The 19,254-nt window shown below is 48.4% G+C and overlaps 1 protein-coding gene and 1 pseudogene across 1 annotated transcript; both read right to left on the bottom strand.

Annotated features, from left to right (window-relative positions):
- LOC102184767 (serine protease 44-like) lies at positions 6,551-12,511 on the bottom strand. The gene is made up of 5 exons (XM_018038484.1): positions 11,182-12,511; positions 10,792-10,951; positions 9,938-10,194; positions 8,931-9,088; positions 6,551-7,403 (listed from the first exon to the last, which is right to left on the bottom strand). The coding sequence occupies exons 1-5, from the start codon at positions 11,321-11,323 to the stop codon at positions 7,167-7,169; spliced, it is 954 nt and encodes a 317-aa protein (XP_017893973.1). The 5' UTR covers positions 11,324-12,511; the 3' UTR covers positions 6,551-7,166.
- On the bottom strand, positions 12,026-17,299 carry LOC106503426 (annotated as a pseudogene).

Genomic DNA, 19,254 nt, shown 5'->3' with positions numbered 1-19,254 from the left:
TCTCGTTGCCTCCTCAGTGGCCGGTGCCATGGAAGTACCCCCAAGTGCCTTAAGTTGGTGACTGTACCCCCAAACCTGGCCAGTGAAGGCACATCCAAATCCTCAGACTGGTGTTGGCGACATATTGTCCAGCCTCTGATCACAACCTTGTTTCCCTTGCGTTGAAGAGTTTCTCAGTTTATGTTGTTTTGAGACTCTGGAAAGATATAGAAAGCACCAGAAAAGAACACTAAGGCTAGGGAATTAGGGAAGATGTCCTTATGAAAGTGACATTTAAGCTGGAAATCTGTATGCAGTTCAGGAAGCAACAGTTAGAACTGGACATGGAACAACAGACTGGTTGCAAATAGGAAAAGGAGTACGTCGAGGATGTATATTGTCACCCTGCTTATTTAACTTCTATGCAGAGTACATCATGAGAAACGCTGGACTGGAAGAAACACAAGCTGGAATCAAGATTGCCAAGAGAAATATCAATAACCTCAGATATGCAGATGACACCACCCTTTTGGCAGAAAGTGAAGAGGAACTAAAAAGCCTCTTGGTGAAAGTGAAAGTGGAGAGTGAAAAAGTTGGCTTAAAGCTCAACATTCAGAAAACGAAGATCATGACATCTGGTCCCATCACTCCATGGGAAATAGATGGGGAAACAGTGGAAACAGTGTCGACTTTATTTTTGGGGGCTCCAAAATCACTGCAGATGGTGACTGCAGCCATGAAATTGAAAGACGCTTACTCCTTGGAAGAAAAGTTATGACTAACCTAGATAGTATATTCAAAAGCAGGGACGTTACTTTGCCGACTAAGGTCCATCTAGTCAAGGCTATGGTTTTTCCTGTGGTCATGTATGGATGTGAGAGTTGAACTGTGAAGAAGGCAGACTGCCGAAAAATTGATGCTTTTGAACTGTGGTGTTGGAGAAGACTCTTGAGAGTCCCTTGGACTGCAAGGAGATCCAACCAGCCCATTCTGAAGGACATCAGCCCTGGGATTTCTTTGGAAGGAATGATGCTAAAGCTGAGGCTCCAGTACTTTGGCCACCTCATGTGAAGAGTTGACTCATTGGAAAAAGACTCTGATGCTGGGAGGGATTGGGGGCAGGAGGAGAAGGGGACGACCGAGGATGAGATGGCTGGATGGCATCACTGACTCGATGGATGCGAGTCTGGGTGAACTCCGGGAGTTGGTGATGGACAGGGAGGCCTGGCGTGCTGCGATTCATGGGGTCACAAAGAGTCAGACACGACTGAGCGACTGAACTGAACTGAAGACTTGAACAAGAGACCTTGGGGGAGACCTCAGAAAGGCGTTTATACACTTTCACAAACCACCAGTGGGATGGTAGAAACTGAAACGGTGGCAGATATGAAACCTTGGGCTTTCACAGGATGATTTGTAGAAGAATGCTGTTTTGGGATCTGCTTGGTCTAGTCAAGGTTATGGTTTTTCCTGTGGTCATGTATGGATGTGAGAGTTGGACTGTGAAGAAGGCAGACTGCTGAAAAATTGATGCTTTTGAAATGTGGTGTTGGAGAAGACTCTTGAGAGTCCCTTGGACTGCAAGGAGATCCAACCAGCCCATTCTGAAGGACATCAGCCCTGGGATTTCTTTGGAAGGAATGATGCTAAAGCTGAGGCTCCAGTACTTTGGCCACCTCATGCGAAGAGTTGACTCATTGGAGAAGGCTCTGATGCTGGGAGGGATTGGGGGCAGGAGGAGAAGGGGACGACAGAGGATGAGATGGCTGGATGGCATCACTGACTCGATGGACGTGAGTCTGAGTGAACTCCGGGAGTTGGTGATAGACAGGGAGGCCTGGCATGCTGCCATTCACGGGGTCGCAGAGAGTCGGACACGACTGAGCGACTGAACTGAACTGAACTGGTGTATCCAGGATTGGGAGATGACAACCAAGATTCCTGCTGCTTCTGTCAAGTGTGGGGGACCCAAGTCTGGGAACCACATTCTGCACCCTAGCATCTGCAGCGGTCCAGAATATGAGTTCCACTAATAGGAGGTGAGGAGAGGTGACATGTGCCACTTCGATGCAAAGGCAGTAAAGAGAAGATTGACTTCTCTACTGTGTCGATGCAGAGCAATGGCTCTCAAAGTGTGGTCCACAGAGCAGCAGGAGCAGCACCTGGGAACTTAAGAGATGTACATTTTTAAGACCCACCCACACCTACAGGATGTAAAACTCTAGGAGTGGAATCAGTTATCTGTAGTTGAACAAGCCCTCCAGGGAATTCTGAGGTAGGTAAGCATGAACCACAGGGCTGAGAGGACATAATATAGAGAAAAGCCACCTGCTGATCAAGAACACCTGATTGGGATGACATAGGAACAAGAAGTTCAATTTATTTTGTTAACCCGTGAATATTCAGTGACTTCTTTTTTTTAATTTTATTGAGGTATAGTTGATTTATGTTAATTTCTGCTGTACAGCAAAATTATTTATTTATATACTTAGATTACATGGGGTGTCCCAGGTGGCTCAGTGGGTTAAGAATCCCCCTGTAATGCAGGAGACACAGAAACACAGGTTCAATCCCTGGGTCAGGAAGATCCCCTGGAGGACATGGCAACCCACTCCAATACTGTTGCCTGGAGAATCCCATGGAAAGAGGAGCCTGGCAGGCTACAGTCCATGGGGTCGCAGAGTCAGACATAACTCAAGTGACAGAGTACAGAGATTATATAGATGCATTCTTTTTCCTTTTTTCTTCACCATGGCTTATCACAGGACATTAAATATATTTCCTGTGTTATACAGTGGGATTCCCTGATAGCTCAGTTGGTAAAGAATCTGCCTGCAATGCAGGAGATCCCGCTTTGATTCCTCATCAGGAAGACCTGCTGGAGAAGGAGTAGGCTACCCACTCAAGTATTCTTGGGCTTCCCTGGTGGCTCAGCTGGTAAAAAAAATCCGCGTGTTTATCCATTCTATATATAATTGTTTGCATCTGCTAATCCCAAACTCCTGATCTAACCCTCCCTCACCCCTCCTTGGTAACCACAAGTCTGTTCTCTGTGTCTGTTAGCCTGTTTCTGATACATAGATATGTTCATTTGTGTCATATTTTAGATTTCACATATAAGCGATATCATATGGTATTTGTCTTCTTCTGACTTCACTTAATATAATCATCTTGAGGTCCATCTAGGATGCTGCAAAATAATGCTGGCATTATTTTGTTCTTTTTCATGGCTGAGTATAATCCGTCATATATATGTGCTATATCATCTTTATCCATTCATCTGTCGATGGACATTTAGGTTGTTTCCATGTCTTGGCTATTGTGAATAGTGCTGCTATGAACACAGGGGTGTGCCCATCTTTTTAAATTATAGTTTCATCCATGTATATGCCCAGAAGTGGGACTACTGAATCATTATGGCAACTCTATTTTTAGTTTTTTGGGGACCCTCCATATTGTTTTCCATAGAGGCTGCATCAATTTTTATTCCCACCAACAGTGCAGGAGGGTTCCCTTTTCTCCACATCTTCTCCAGCATTTTTTTTTGTGTATTTTTTTTTTATAATGGTCATTCTCACTGGTGTGAGGTGATACCTCACTGTAGTTTTTATTTCTGTTTTTCTACTAATTAAAAATGCTGACGTTCAGCATCTTTGCTTGTGCCTGTTGGCCACCAATATGTCTTCTTTGGAGAAATGTCCATGTAGGTCTTCTGCGCATTTTCTGATTGGGTTGTTTTCTCTGTTGAGTTACATGAGCTGTTTGTATATTTTGGAAATTAAGCCCTTGTCAGTCATATCATTTGCAAATATATCCTCCCAGTCAGTAGGCTGTCTTTCATTTTGTTTATGGTTTCCTTTGCTGTGCAAAAGCTTGTCAGTTTCCTTAGCTTCCATTTGTTTGCTTTTGCTTTTATTTTTATTGCCTTGGGAGAGTGATCAAAGAAAACATTGGTATGATTTAGCTCAGGGAGTTCTGCCTGTGTTCTCTTGTAGGAGTTTTATGGTGTTATGTCTTATATTTAGGTCTTTAAGCCATTTTACTTTTGTGTACAGTGTGAGGCTGTGTTTTAACTTCACTGATTTACATCAGTTCAGTTGCTCAGTCGTGTCTGACTCTTCATGACCCCATGGACTGCAGCACGCCAGGCCTCCCTGTCCATCACCAACTCCTGGAGTTTACTCAAATTCATGTCTATTGAGTGAGTGATGCCATCCAACCATCTCATCCTCTGTCGTCCCCTTCTCCTCCTGCCTTCAATCTTTCCCAGCATCAGCATCTTTTCAAATAAGTCAGTTCTTCGCATCAGGTTGCCAAAGTATTGGAGTTTCAGCTTCAGCATCAGTCCTTCCAACGAATATTCAGGACTGATTTCCTTTAGGATGGATTGGTTGGATCTCCTTACTGTACAAGGGACTCTCAAGAGTCTTCTCCAACACCACAGTTCAAAACCATCAGTTCTTTGGCTCTCAACTTTCTTTACAGTCCAACTCTCACATCCATACATGACTACTAGAAAAGCCATAGCCTTGCCTAGATGGACCTTTATTGGCAAAGTAGTATCTCTGCTTTTTAATATCCTGTCTAGGTTGGTCATAACTTTTCTTCCAAGGAGCAAGCGTCTTTTAATTTCACAGCTGCAGTAACCATCTGCAGTGATTTTGGAGCCCCCCAAAATAAACAGTCCATCACTGTTTCCACTGTTTCTCCATTTATTTGCCATGAGGTGATGCTGTGAAAGTGCTGCACTCAATATGCCAGCAAATTTGGAATACTTAGCAGTGGCCACAGGACTGGAAAAGGTCAGCTTTCATTCCAGTCCCTAAGAAAGGCAATGCCAAAGAATGCTTAAACTACTGCACAATTGCACTCATCTCACACACTAGCAAAGTAATGCTCAAAATTCTCCAAGCCAGGCTTCAACAATATGTGAACCAAGAACTTCTAGATGTTCAGCTGGTTTTAGAAAAGGCAGAGGAACCAGAGATCAAATTACCAACATCTGCTGGATCATCAAAAAAGCAAGCAAGTTCCAGAAAAACATCTATTTCTGCTTTAATTTCTGCTTTATTGACTATGCCAAAGCCTTTGACTGTGTGGATCACAATAAACTGTGGAAAATTCTGAAAGAGATGGGAATACAGACCACTTGACCTTCCTCTTGAGAAATCTGTATTCAGGTCAGGAAGCAAGTTAGAATTGGACATGGAACAATAGACTGGTTTCAAATAGGAAAAGGAGTATGTCAAGGCTGTATATTGTCACTCTGCTTATTTAACTTCTATGCAGAGTACATCATGAGAAATGCTGGGCTGGATGAAGCACAAGCTGGAATCAAGATTGCTGGGAGAAATATCAATAACCTCAGATACGCAGATGACACCACCCTTATGGCAGAAAGTGAAGAAGAACCAAAGAGCCTCTTGATGAAAGTGAAACAGAAGAGTGAAAAGGTTGGTTTAAAGCTCAACAATTCAGAAAACTAAGATCATTGCATCCAGTCCCATTTCATGGCAAATAGATGGAGAAACAGAGGAAACAGTGGCAGACTTTAATCTTTGGGGCTCCAAAATCACTGCAGATGGTGACTGTGGCCATGAAATTAAAAGACGCTTGCTCCTTGGAAGAAAAGTTACGACCAACCTGGACAGCATATTCAAAAGCAGAGATATTACTTTGCCAACAAAGGTCCGTCTAGTCAAGGCTTTGGTTTTTCCAGTAGTCATGTATGGATGTGAGAGTTGGACTATAAAGAAAGCTGAGCGCCGAAGAGTTGATTCTTTTGAACTGTGGTGTTGGAGAAGACTCTTGAGAGAGTTCCTTGGACTCCAAGGAGATCCAACCAATCCATCCTAAAGGCAATCAGTCCTGAATACTCATTGGAAGGAGTGATGGTGAAGCTGAAACTCCAGTACTTTAGCCACCTGATGCAAAGACCTGACTCAGTTGAAAAGACCCTGATGCTGGGAAAGATTGAAGGAGAGAGGAGAAGGGGATAACAGAGGATGAGATGGCTGGATCGCATCACCGACTCAAAGGACATGAGTTTGAGTAAACTCCAGGAGTTGGTGATGGACAGGGAGGCCTGGCGTGCTGTGGTCCATGGGGTCTCAAAGAGTCAGACACGACTGAACAACTGAAGTGAACTGAACTGATGGGAATGCAGACCTTTGGTAATAAAGTGGAGGTGACCAGCAAGCAGAAGCAGGGGAGGAGGAATAATATTACTCATGCCCCTGCCTGAGTAAGTTTTACTCCCAGTTCCAGTCTCTCTTGATTCTCTACTCTAAGCTACAAAGGCTATGAAATTAGGGTACAAAGCTCCCCACAGACATGCTGATAACTATAATAGGAGTACAGGGAACAGGAACCTGCCAGCTAAAACCATTCCTAGACTCATCAATGAGTATGTGTGGACTCACCTCCCTGTCTAGAGCTTAATGAGAACCATGAATAGTTTCTTAGCCAAATGAGAAACTAGTTTTCTACAGAGTATGTCATATGCAACCCCACAACTGCACGGAGAGAAGAGCATCAGAACACAAAAGAATAAACATTTATTCAGCTGACATCAGAAATCTCCATACTCCATAACTGCCTCAACACAACTTGGGGTGAGCTTGCATGTGACCGCTGGAGCACTGAGAAGAAGGTTCCAAGACTGAGTTGCCCCAGGAAGATTTGTGTGGCAAAGAATGGGGACTCGGATCCACACTGGGCAGCAGGGGACCTTCTGCTAACCCAGACAACTGAGTCAGAAGCGAACACGGTGAGGCCTCCTCAGTCTCTCCTAACAATCACCACGCAGACTGGTTTGATAAAGTGTCAGGTCTAATGCTGTTGCACCGTTGATGATGTCTCTTCTTTGTTAGATGATGCCCAGACGTAGATAAAGAATCATGAAGCATCACCTGGCAGGTTGCTGTCCATCCAGCTGGGATGGTTTCACCCACTCCTTCCCGGCAGGCAGAGCACAGCCAAGAAGAAGGCATGATAATGCAGGTGCCTGGAACAGCAGGCTGGGAAACATCCAGGGTTCCTTCCTTGCTACCACTTTCTGTCATGTGGATCTCCACAGGGTCAGTGGATCCCAAATGGAATTGAGGAAACAGCACTGAGTAGGAGTGAGAGGTCAGAGGCAGAGCTAATGTGAGACTCAAAAACGGGGGGAACGTGGACCAGGGTGATCACAGGGCCACCAGGAGGCCCAGGGGCAACACCAGGGACAGTGACAGGATCAAGAATCCAGCTGAGGCACAGGAGGGCACCTTAATGATGTGATCAGTGATCCAGTCCTTGTAGGAGCTAACTTCTGTATAAACTATAGGCAATTCACTGCGACCACAGGCAATGCCCCAACTCACAATCCCCACCTGGACCCAGGTGTCATCAAATTCACAGACCAGGGGACCCCCAGAATCTCCCTAGAGGAAAAAAAAAAAAAAGAAACAAGGATGTAAGGGGATCATCATCAAAAAAGGCTGATTTCTAGCAAGGCACTAGGGATCTTGCTAGTGTCACCAAGGTCCTTCCCCAGGTACCTAGCAGGCCCAGGTTTCCTTGAATGACATTTGAGAGCTGAATACTTTAACATCATCTGAGAAATACTACTGCTTCTCAGGTGCTCAGGAACCCACAGGAGCTATAAGGCCAGTAAGCCCTGGACATCAGTCCTGCCAGGATATACTTAAATTCTCCTTCAGTGCCCCTAAGCCTCCCCTGCCCCTGTGCTTCTCCAAGCCTCCCACCACCCAGCAACTAAAGGGACATCCCCTGGCACTGTGAGTAGCTTCCAGAGCCCTTGTCGGGCTCTAAGGCCAGAGTCTATTCCACTGGTCAGTCCTGGGCCTTCCCAGCTGTGACATTCTCTCACTATCATTCCAGCATGGGGGAGCCAGAGTCCTTACCTCTGGAGTCACCCGAACTCTCTGCCCGCCCTAAACCCACACATCCAACTACATCGTCTACCAGCAGCCCCTCTCTCCAAACACATCCAGACTTGCTAAACCCCCAGCTCACACACACACTGCACATCCTTCCTCAGCCCTGTTCTGGTAGGCCCCTCACCAACCAGCTCATCATAAACTCAGAGTCCTCCTCAAGCTCGCCCTCACCCCAACCTCACATGCAGTCGGTGACTAGAAGTGGTGACACAAACCAACTCCTTTCCCCGCCCCCACCCCCACCCCCAGCCCAGGTCCTGCCTGCGGCTCAGCACCACGGCCCACACGATGAAGAACAAACTCCTGGCCTACAGGCCTGCCTGGACAGGACCGAGAAACGCAGACAGCCTGCAGGCCACACTTTCTGACTCCAGCCCCCTACTCTGGCCATACTGGCCTCCTCACTGCTCCAGACCAGAAACCCATTCCCTAAACATGGCCGGTGCATCAGACCTTGAGCCACGGACTCACTGCTCCCTCTCCCACAGTGATGTTCTCCTCTTGCCAGGACCCAAACACTCATCCTGAGACCTGTCCCCTGTCCCCTGCTCAGGAAGCTGCTCAGGGCAGAGGGGAGGCTGTGGGCCCAGGGCTCCTACAGGCACTCCCGAGGGGATCCGGGACTTATGTCTCTGAAGGGCCCACATCTGTATAATAAGATGCATAATGTCTAGGTGGAGGGTTGTGAGCTGGGAGACTGAGCTAATGTGGGTGAATGCTCACACTGGCACAGGAAGTGACGACAGAAAGAACTCAGTTACAGGAACTACGTGATTATCATCATCACCTCCAACTTCACCACACCCGGAAGCACCCCCAGGATGGGAGGGCTGCTCCCTATTGGAGGAACAGGCCAGGCCAGCTCATGGGTATCTTGAGGGGTTCTCCCCTGAATCTCCTTAAGTAAAGGCTGAAAGAGGAGGTGGGAAATAACCCAGGCCCTGCTACTGGGGAAGAAGGAAACTGCACAACCTCAGTACAGAGGTGGCAAGGGACCCATCAACTCACCTTGCAGGGGCTTTTAAGATATTCGTGATAGCCACAGATCATCCCTTTTCGAACTAATGTACGACGATATCCTAAATGTGTCTGCAATTTCTTATTACATAGTGTGTGGCGAAGAAGGATTTGGTCAGTCTCCTGAAGAATTTCTGGCAGCACTTTGGCTACAGAAAGACAACTCAGAAATAAAATGTCTGCTTGAGTTGACTAGAACGGGGCCCCCAGATCCCATGCTGGGTCTTTTGTGTTTGAGTTTTTGGCTGCACTGTGCGGCATGCAGGATCTTAACTCCCTAACCACAGATCAAACCTGCACCCCCTGGAGTGGAAGCGTGGGGTCTTAACCACTGGACTGCAAGGAAGTCCCACACTCTGGGTCTTGATCGGGGCATTCACACTCCTTTCTTCTAAGAGAAGGAAGGACAGTGGGTTCTGAACCATTTGATACAGAAGGACATGAGGCCACCTGCTCACACAGGGAGCAGACGAGGTAAGAAGCTAAGCCGTCAGAAGGAGGAACGGATCAGGACACAAAGAGACAAGGCTTCTTACAAGGCCTGATACAAAAGCAACTGTCATCACTGTGTGTATCAGCAATAGCAGTGACAGGTGTCTGTACAGGGCTCGGTCACAGACTCCGGGACAAGGAGTGCCCACGGGTACCAACCCAGCCTCTTCCCAGGGCTGCTCTGGCTAGACCCACATCCCAGGCACAAGAAGCTCCCTCCCCACCTGGCAGGTAATTCCAGAGCAGGACAGCTCTGACTGGCAGACAGCTCATCATCCTGGAGCTGAAGTCTGCCCTGGAGAGGACCCACCATACCAGGACCCCTGCCCCCAGGTCTAACGCAACAGGAGGAATCCCTACTGCACTGCAGTCACTCCCAGGCAGCCTCAGCTCCACCTCCTCCCTTGCCCACCTGTAGAGAACCAGCCTCCCTGACCCTCCCTTCAGCCGACTGGCCAACCCCAGGGCTCCAGACTTCCCCCTCAGACCCTGCCTGCCAGTCTCACCGTCTTCCTTCAGTTGGCCCCATCCAGTCACCCAGCACCGTGTCCCAGTTTCCGCTTCAAAATTCTTTACAGGGAGACACACTGGCTGGATGGATGCAGAATAATTCACAGAGTGGGCCAGCAGAACAAGAGCTATGTCATTAATCAAAGTTCTAACATCATAAAAGCTATGGCAAACGATGTCTCGAACTGGAATGACCATTCCCAATTGGGGACGTAACAGTGTGCTTCCCATCCGCACTGTATATTCCTCAAAGCTGTGGAAAGAGAACACGGCCCTCACAGAGATGTTGGAGGGGCTACGCTCCCCCCATCCCACCCCTTCCAGGTTCTTCTCATCCTGATCCCATCTCCTGCAACAGCCATCAGGGCTTTCCAGGTTGCTCAGCGGTAAAGACTCTGCCTGCCGATGCGAGAGGCCTAAGAGACTCGGATTTGATCCCCAGGTCTGGAAGATCCCCTGGAGGAGAGCGTGGATACCCACTCCAGTATGTTTGCCTGGAGAATCTATGGACACATGAGTCTGATAGGCTACAGTCCATAGGGCCACACAGAGTCGGACACGACTGAAGTGACTTAGCACACATGACAGCCACTGGCCTTTTTCTCCCTCTAAACCACATCCCCTTGCAGAGCCCTAACCACTGGAGTCCGTGGTCTCCAACTGAGGTCCCACAGCCACTGGAGCAGAACGTGGGCTCTTGGTAGAAATGCAAAACTCATGTAGCACTCGCAGTGAACACAAACTAGGGACTGTGGCCTCTTTTTCAGATGAAGAAGAGGAAAAGGGCAGGAATGGCTCCACTTCGTAACAGCCTGAGCAGCAGGCCAAGCCCAGAACAGAAAACACTCACCCAAATATGCAGTGAGCTGCAGTCAGTACCCACCGCGGGGCAATGAGGGAGCCTCCGCACACGTGTACATTGTTGATCTGCAGGCTCACCTGCCAGGGCCACTTTCTGTCTGGGGCTGGCATTCCACCAACTATCCTCATCTTCCGATGGCCACATGTTCCTGGGCTCAGTAAAAAGAGGGGCTGGAGATGAAGCTGCTAGCTCCCTTCTAATACCTCCAACCGCCTTCCACCGCCGCCACCACTGTCTCTGCATCTGCGCCCACCCCCCTCACCGCTGAGGGAGAGACAGGTTTCCTCTCAAACCCACCAGGACAGTCACCCAGCCAGGGATGTGCTGCCTCTAGTTCCCAGGCAGGCCTGTAGAGCCCCGTGCAGAAAGAAGCAGTACCTGGTACGAACGACCCTCCAAAGGGAGGCGGGGTCTGCAGAACATCTTCCACTGGGGGTGTAGGCAGCCCTGGAGCAGTTGGAACCGCCTCAGATTTCAGGGGTCCTGGAGCTGAGGGGGCCTCTGCGTTTGCCCGGCTCATTGCAGAATCCTCCTTGGGTCTGGCACGCTCACCTGAGGGAGGCCAGGGACCAGTGAGAAAAGGAGCGGCCTGGAGTGCGGCCCGTCAGCACCGGCCTCTGCCCAGGGCACCATCCCCAGCTCCCCCTTCCGTCCCCCAGCCCTAGTCCAGCCGTCAGCCCCAGCTGCCATGCATCAGTGCAGCCTAGCCACCTCCAGTCCTTGCCGGCCCTGTCTCACAGAGCTGTGGCCAAAGGAACAAGAGCCAGACCAGAAGGCCTAAGGAGCTGCCGCCGCCGCCGCGGGGAACTCCCAGAGACGCCATGGCCGCCTCTAGCCGCCTCCGCGCTCTGCGGCGCCCCCTCGTGGGGGCTACGCGCCTGCCCTCCGGTTGGAGGGAACACAGAGCCGGGGCCTGCGGCTCCAACATCTTCACTTTCTGCTTCTTCAGCCATGCTTCTTCAGTCCACCCTTGAACTCGTAATTAAGTTCTCCACCTTAAAGTAGAGATATCAGGAATTAGATGCCTTAGCGTGATCTAAACACTGGAGACTTAAAAAAGAAGAAGAAGAAGAAGAAATGCGATCTGCCCAGTGAAACATAAAAGAAACACAAATAGAAGTATGATATTAGGAAAACACGGGACAACATGGCAGTTTCCAGCCCGAATATAATAGCGTCTGCAAAAAAACGTGAATGAGTTGAACATCCCAAACAACTACTTTCAAACTGGAGGAAAAGGCAAGGTCCAGAAGTAGATCACTGAAGACACAAATTTACACGGAGATACAGACACCTGGGAAGTAAAGAGACAGAAAGCGGAATGCCAGGACACACTGGTGCAAAAGAAACCCAAAAAAAGCTGGGATAATATGTTAACAAGATACATAAGGAAACGCCTTTAAAAGGCGAAGCACAGGGGACCAATTACGGGAAACTGGAAAGTTATAATTTCCTCATGATTTCCCTTTTAAAGGATGGCCATTCACTACGGTTTTGACTTTGTTTCAGAAATATGGGATTTTTAAAAATTGATTTTAATATTATTGCTATGTGGCTCATGAACAGAATGTGTCTCACACAGATTCCCTGAGATTGTTGATTTTCCATAGGCTCTTTAACAACTTTATTTAACTGCACTGTGTTCAGTTGTGCATCCCACTCCAGTACTCTCGCCTGGAGAATCCCAGGGACAGGGGAGCCTGGTGGGCTTCCGCCCATGGGGTCACACAAAGCTGGACACGACTGAAGTGACTTGGCGGCAGCAGCAGTGTTTAGTTCTGGCACACATGCTCTTTTCAGCTGCAAAAGGTAGAATCTAGTTCCTGACCAGGGATCAAACACGGGGGCCCCCCTCCCGCCCCGCCCTCCCTCCTATCACATTGGGAATGCAGAATCTTAAAATTGGACCACCAGGAAAGTCCCTCTTTAGGCTTTTACTCTTCAAGTTCCCTGAGCATTCAAAAAGAGTAAGTGTTCTCTGTCGGTAGTTGTAAAATTCCTCATAGCACTGTTAGGTCTAGATGATAAATTGTGAGAGGCAACTCCTCTGTGTTTTTGCTTAATTTTACCTACATAACTTATCACCTTCCTGAGAGAAGCATATAAGAAGCTCCAGTTTCCAATGCCTAACATATCACTGTGAAGAAAGCTGAGCGCCAAAGAACTGATGCTTTTGAACTGTGGTGTTGGAGAAGACTCTTGAGAGTCCCTTGGACTGCAAGGACATCCAACCAGTCCATTCTAAAGGAGATCAGTTCTGGGTGTTCATTGGAAGGATTGACGCTAAAGCTGAAACGCCAATACTTTGGGCACCTCATGCGAAGAGTTGGAAAAGACTCTAATGCTGGGAGGGATTGGGGGCAGGAGGAGAAGGGGATGACAGAGGATGAGATGGCTGGATGGCATCACCGACTCGATGGACGTGAGTTTGAGTGAACTCTGGGAGTTGGTGATGGATAGGGAGGCCTGGCGTGCTTCGATTCATGGGGTCGCAAAGAGTCAGACATGACTGAGCGACTGAACTGAACTGAACACATCACACTTCTAACCAAGTACACAGGCTCCTCATCTCCCACTTTCTAGAGAGTAATGGATGCCATGAAAACTCCTCCAGTTAAATGGGAAACTCGTTTCCTAATATGCTATGTGTAACACCACAAACTTCAGGAGAGCACAGCTTCAGAACATACAAGAGACTCTCCAAACATGTATTAGTTTCACACCTGAAATTTCCACTCTCCTGAATGCTGAGTGGTGAGTTCAGAGGCGCCACTGTAGCACTGGGAAGGTGGTTCCAAGACTAAGTTGACCCATGAGGGTTTGTGCAGCAGAGCCTGCACACTCACAGACCGATCTACACTGGGAAGCAGAGGACCTTCTCCCAACCCAGACAACTGAGTCCAATATGGAAATGACAAAGCCTCCTCCCTCCCTCCCAACAATCATCAGGTGGGCTGGTCTGATAAAGTGTCAGGTCTAACACTGCTTCACCGGTGACAATGGAAAAATGTTCTCCAAGACTCGTGCAGCATCCTGAAGCATCACCTGGCAGGTCGCTGTCCATCCAGGTGGGATGGTTTCACCCACTCCTTCCTGGCAAGCAGAGCACGGCCTACAGATAGGGCTCAATGAGGCAGGTTCCTGGAGCTCCAGGCAGGTACCATTTCAGTCTTCACTTGCAGCCACTCTGTCCTGTGGATCTCCACAGGATCAGTGGACCCCAAATGGATTTGAGGACAGGGCATTGAGTAGGAGAGGAATCTCAGAGGCAGGGCTAATGTGAGACTCACAAGCAGAAATGGCAGAGGCCAGGGTGATCACAGGGTTGCCAGGATGCCCAGAGGCAGCAACAGACACAGTAGCAGAATAAGGAATCCAGAGTCCAGACCCGATGCCTGACTCATTCTTGCAGTGATCCAGTCCTTGTAGAAACTAACATCTGTGTACACTGCAGGCACTTCTTTCCAACCACAGCGATCACCCCAGCTCACAGTCCCACCTGGACCCATGATGTCTGAAACTGACAGACCAGGGGACTCCCAGAATCTCCCTGGAGGAAAAAAAAAGAAACAAGCAAAAGAATGGAGGAGATAATCATAACAGGTTGGCAACTATGAAAGGACTGGGGAGACAGCACCAAGGTCCTTCCCCCGGCCCAGGTTTCCTTGAATGACATTTGAGAGCTGAACATTTACCATCATCTGAGAAATACTATTCTTTCCCAAGTTCTAGGAACGCACAGGAGCTATACGGCCAGTAAGCGCTGGACATTGGTCCTGCAGGGATATACTCAAATTATCATCATCACTCCCACTTTACTGCATGCTGGCAGCACCCCCAGGATGGGAGGGCTGCTCCCTATTGGAGGAACAGGCCAGGCCAGCTCACAGATGTCTTGAGGGGCTCTCTACTGAATCTCCTAAAGCAAAGGCTTTAGGAGAAAAAGAAGGTGGGAGATAACTCAGGCCCTGTTACTAGGGAATGAAGAAACTTTCAGGGGACAACCTCAATACAGAGGTGGCAAGGGACCCATCAACTCACCCTACAGGGACCTGTACTCTTTATGTTCTGGGCACAGACCATCCCTTTTTGAACCTGACTGTCTGATTTGTTTGCTGTTTTCTCGACCATCACAGCACATTGCTTTAGGGGAATAATGAGTTCCTCAGCTTCCTGAAGTTAAGGTGATGTTGAACCTGGGTCTACAGAGACAATTCAGGAGTAAGAGAATCTGCATGAGTGGAACACGGCAGGGTCATTCAGATCCCACGGTGGGTCTTGATCGGGGCATTCACATTCCTTCCCTCTTAGAGAAGGAAGGACAGTGGGTTCTGTCCCATTTGACACAGAAGGACCTGAGGCCAACTGCTCACACAGGGAGCAGACGAGGTAAGAAGCTAAGCCAAGTCAGAAGGAGGAACAGATCAGGACACAAAGAGACAAGGCTTCTTACAAGGCCTGATACAAAAGCCAAGTGTCATCACTGTGAGTATCCACAGTAGCAGTGACAGGTGTCTGTACAGGGCTCGGTCACAGACTCCGGGACAGGCAGTGCCCATGGGTACCAACCCAGCCTCTTCCCAGGGCTGCTCTGGCTAGACCCACATCCCAGGCACAAGAAGCTCCCTCCCCACCTGGCAGGTAATTCCAGAGCAGGACAGCTCTGACTAGCAGACAGCTCATCATCCTGGAGCTGAAGTCTGTCCTGGAGAGGACCCACCATACTGGGACCCCCGCCCCCAGGTCTAACGCAACAGGAGGAATCCCTACTGCGCTGCAGTCACTCCCAGGCAGCCTCAGCTCCACCTCCTCCCTTGCCCACCAGCCTCCCTGACCCTCCCTTCAGCCGACTGGCCAACCCCAGGGCTCCAGACTTCCCCAGTCTCACCAAATTCTATAATTCGGCCCCATCCAGTCATCCAGCACTGTGTCCCAGGTCTCACTTCAAAATTCTTTCTAGGGAGACACTGGCTGGATGTATGCAGAATAATTCACAGAGTGGGCCAGCTGAAGAAGGGCAATGTCATTAGTGATAAGGGTTGAATTAAAATCCGTATGCCAAAAAATGTGTTTAACTGGAACGACCACTGTAGTTTGGCAACCTGAAAATAAGTATGTGGTTCCCATCTTCACCGTAAGGTCTTGATAGCTGTGGGAAGACAATATGCCCTCATAGAGATGCTGGAGGGTCTACTCTCTCCTCCACCCCTTCCAGGTTCTTCCCAGCCTGTTCCCATCTCCTATACCAGCCATCAGCCTTTTTATGTTCTAAACCACATCCTCTCCTGACACCTAACCACTGGAGTTAGCAGTTCTCCAAGTGAGGTCCCAGGACCACCAGAGAAGCACCTGGGATCTTGGTAGAAATTCAAGACTCTTGTTTCACTCATAGTGTATATGACCTCCTTTTAAAATTAAGAAAGGAAAGCTCAGGTACAGGCTCAGGCAGGGGGATGTGAACGGCTCTGTTTAATGTAGCCCAAGCAACAGACCGAGCCCACTGGCCCAGATACTCACCCAGTTACATGATGAGCTGCCGTCAGCACTCACTGTGGGGCGATGAGGGAACCTCCGCATCTGTGCCAATCTCTGAACTGCAGGCTGACCTGCCAGGGCCACTTTCTTTCTGGGGCTGGCTTTCCACCAACCATCTCCAAAATCCGATGGCCACAGGCTCCTTGGCTCAGTAAAGGGGACTAGAGTGAAGCTGCTGTCTCCATTCCACCTTCTCCATCACCTCCACTTCCTCCACCACCGCCAACACCAACACCGCTTCCAACTCCACCTCTACCACCTGTGCCTCCCAAAGCAGAGCCAGGTTTCCTCTCAAATTATCCAGAATGGTCTAACCCTGCAACCCAACCCACCCCTGCTCCCCGACCCCTGGCCAGGACATGATCCCAGTTGGGCTCCAAGCACAAGTACAGCCCTGTCCAAAGGCAGTACCTAGAGGAGGCAACCCTTCCAACACAGGGGTCTGGCTGGATCCCACAGTCTCTTTCGCAGTGGGCGTGGGTGGCACAGGAGCAACGGCGGGTACTGGGACCTGCAGGGATTGCAGGTGCCTTGAAGCTGTTGATGCCTCTGGGGTTGCCAGGCTCATTGCACAATCTTCCTTGGGCCTGGCACCCTCACCTGGGAACAGGAGGGTCCAGTGAGAAAAGCAGCTGGCCGCAGCAAGGACCCTCATCACCGGCTTCTTCCCAGAAAACCGTCCCATCTCCAAACCCAAATTCCGAACCCCCACCCCCAAACCCCACCTCCCAGTCCCAGTACCTACCCACGCCCCCTGCAAGCAACCCCCACCCTCAGCACCACACAAGCAGCCTACCCATCCAAGCCCAATCCCTGCCTGCCGTGGTCTCCCTGAGTTGGGGCCAAAGGACCAGGAGCCGGACCAGGAGGTCCAGGGAGCCTCCGCCCCTGCGGGTGTCGCTCAGAGAAGCCCTGGGCACCTCTAACTGCCTCTGCGCTCTGCGGCGCCCCCTCGCGGCATCCCCGCACCTGGCTTCCGGTTGCCAGGAACACAGGGCTAGGGCCGGATCCCAAGGCTGCTCCTCCAACATCTTCCTTCTTCCTCAGCCATGCGCTTCAATCTATTCTGGTTGTGTTCTTAAGGCCCTTGACTTAATTAAGTTCTCCACCTTAAAGGAGAGATATTCTGGATTAGATATCCCAGCATGATCTAAACATGGTAGCCCTTTAAAAAAAAGAAAAGAAAGAGACACACAGATGCAATCTAATCTCTCCAGTGAAACATAGAAGAAAATCAAAAGAAACAAGGTAAACAGAAAGTGCGGAACAGATGGCAGTTTTGAGCCTGAATATAGTAGCATCTGCAATAAGGGTGAATGCATTGAACACACCAGACAACATAACTTTCAAGGTGGAGGAAAAGCCAAGGTCCAGAAACAGACTCTCTGAAGAGACAAACTTACACAAAGAGATACACACAGGTGGGAAATAAAGGAATAGAAAGGGAAATGCCAGGCCACACTGGTGCAAAACAAACAAAAGCTGGTATAGCAATATGGTCATTAGATCATAGCGTTTAAAGCAAAAATGATACAAGGGACAAAGGGAGTTATGTACAGTAAGACCAAGACATAAAGGACAGGATACGATGACAGCCTTTAAAATGGAAAGCAAATGGGATCCATTTATGGGAAACAGGGACTTCTTATACACTCCTCTTAGGAAGTTGACAATTTACATAGGCAAAATTAGCAAAAATATAGACTACTTGACTCTCATAACTCATCATCTAGACCTAACAGTGCTATGATGAATTTTACAACTAGTGAGAGAGAACACTCTTACTGAACACATAGGGAACTTTCAGAATCAAAGCCCTAAGGAAAATCAATAATCTCAAGGAACCAATGTGATACACATTCTATTCATGAGCCACACATCAATAACATTAAAGCCAACTTTAAAAAATACTCTATTCCTGAAAAAAAGCCAAAACTCTAGATAAAGGTGCACCTTTAAAAATTAGGAAATCACGAGGGAAATTTGACATTTTAGAGATCAGTGCCAATGAAAGCATTACCTATGACATTGTATATGATATAGCCACAGTGAACTTCTAGATGTTCAAGCTGGATTTAGAAAAGGCAGAGGAACCAGAGATCAAATTGCCAATATCTGTTGGATCATAGAAAAAGCAAGAGAGTTCCAGAAAAACATCTACTTCTGCTTCATTCACTACATTAAAGCCTTTGGCTGTGTAGATCACAACAAACTGTGGAACATTCTTAAAGAGATGGGAATACCAGACCATCTTACCTACTTCTTGAGAAATCTGTACGCAGGTGAAGAAGCAACCATTAGAACCGGACATGGAACAACAAACTGGTTCCAAACTGAGAAAGGAGTACGTCAAGCCTGCATATTGTCACCCTGCTTACTTAACTTATATGCAGAGTACATCATGCAAAATGCCGGGCTGGATGAAGCACAAGCTGGAATCAAGATTGCTGGGAGAAATATCAATAACCTGAGATACGCAGATGATACCACCCTTATGGCAGAAAGTGAAGAGGAATTAAAGAATCTCTTGATGAAAGTGAAAGAGGAGAGTGAAAAAACTGGCTTAAAACTCAACATTCAAAAAACAAATATCATGGCATCTGGTCCCATAATTTCATGGCAAATAGATGGGGAAACAGTAGAAACAGTGATAGACTTTATTTTCTTGGGCTCCAAAATCACTGCAGATGGTGACTGCAGCCATGAAATTAAAAGACACTTACTCCTTGGAAGAAAAGCTATGACCAACCTGGACAGCATATTAAAGAGCAGAGACATATCTTTACCAACAAAGGTCCATCTAGTCAAAGCTATGGTTTTTCCAGTAGTCATGTATAGATGTGAGAGTTGGACTGTAAAGAAAGCTGAAGAATTGATACTTTTGAACTGTGGTGTTGGAGAAGACTCTTGAGAGTC

Source organism: Capra hircus, chromosome 22 (assembly GCF_001704415.2).
Source record: "Capra hircus breed San Clemente chromosome 22, ASM170441v1, whole genome shotgun sequence".
Lineage (NCBI taxonomy): Eukaryota > Metazoa > Chordata > Mammalia > Artiodactyla > Bovidae > Capra > Capra hircus.
Note: the sequence above shows the minus strand (reverse complement) of the source record. Positions and strands in the feature narration are given on the sequence as shown.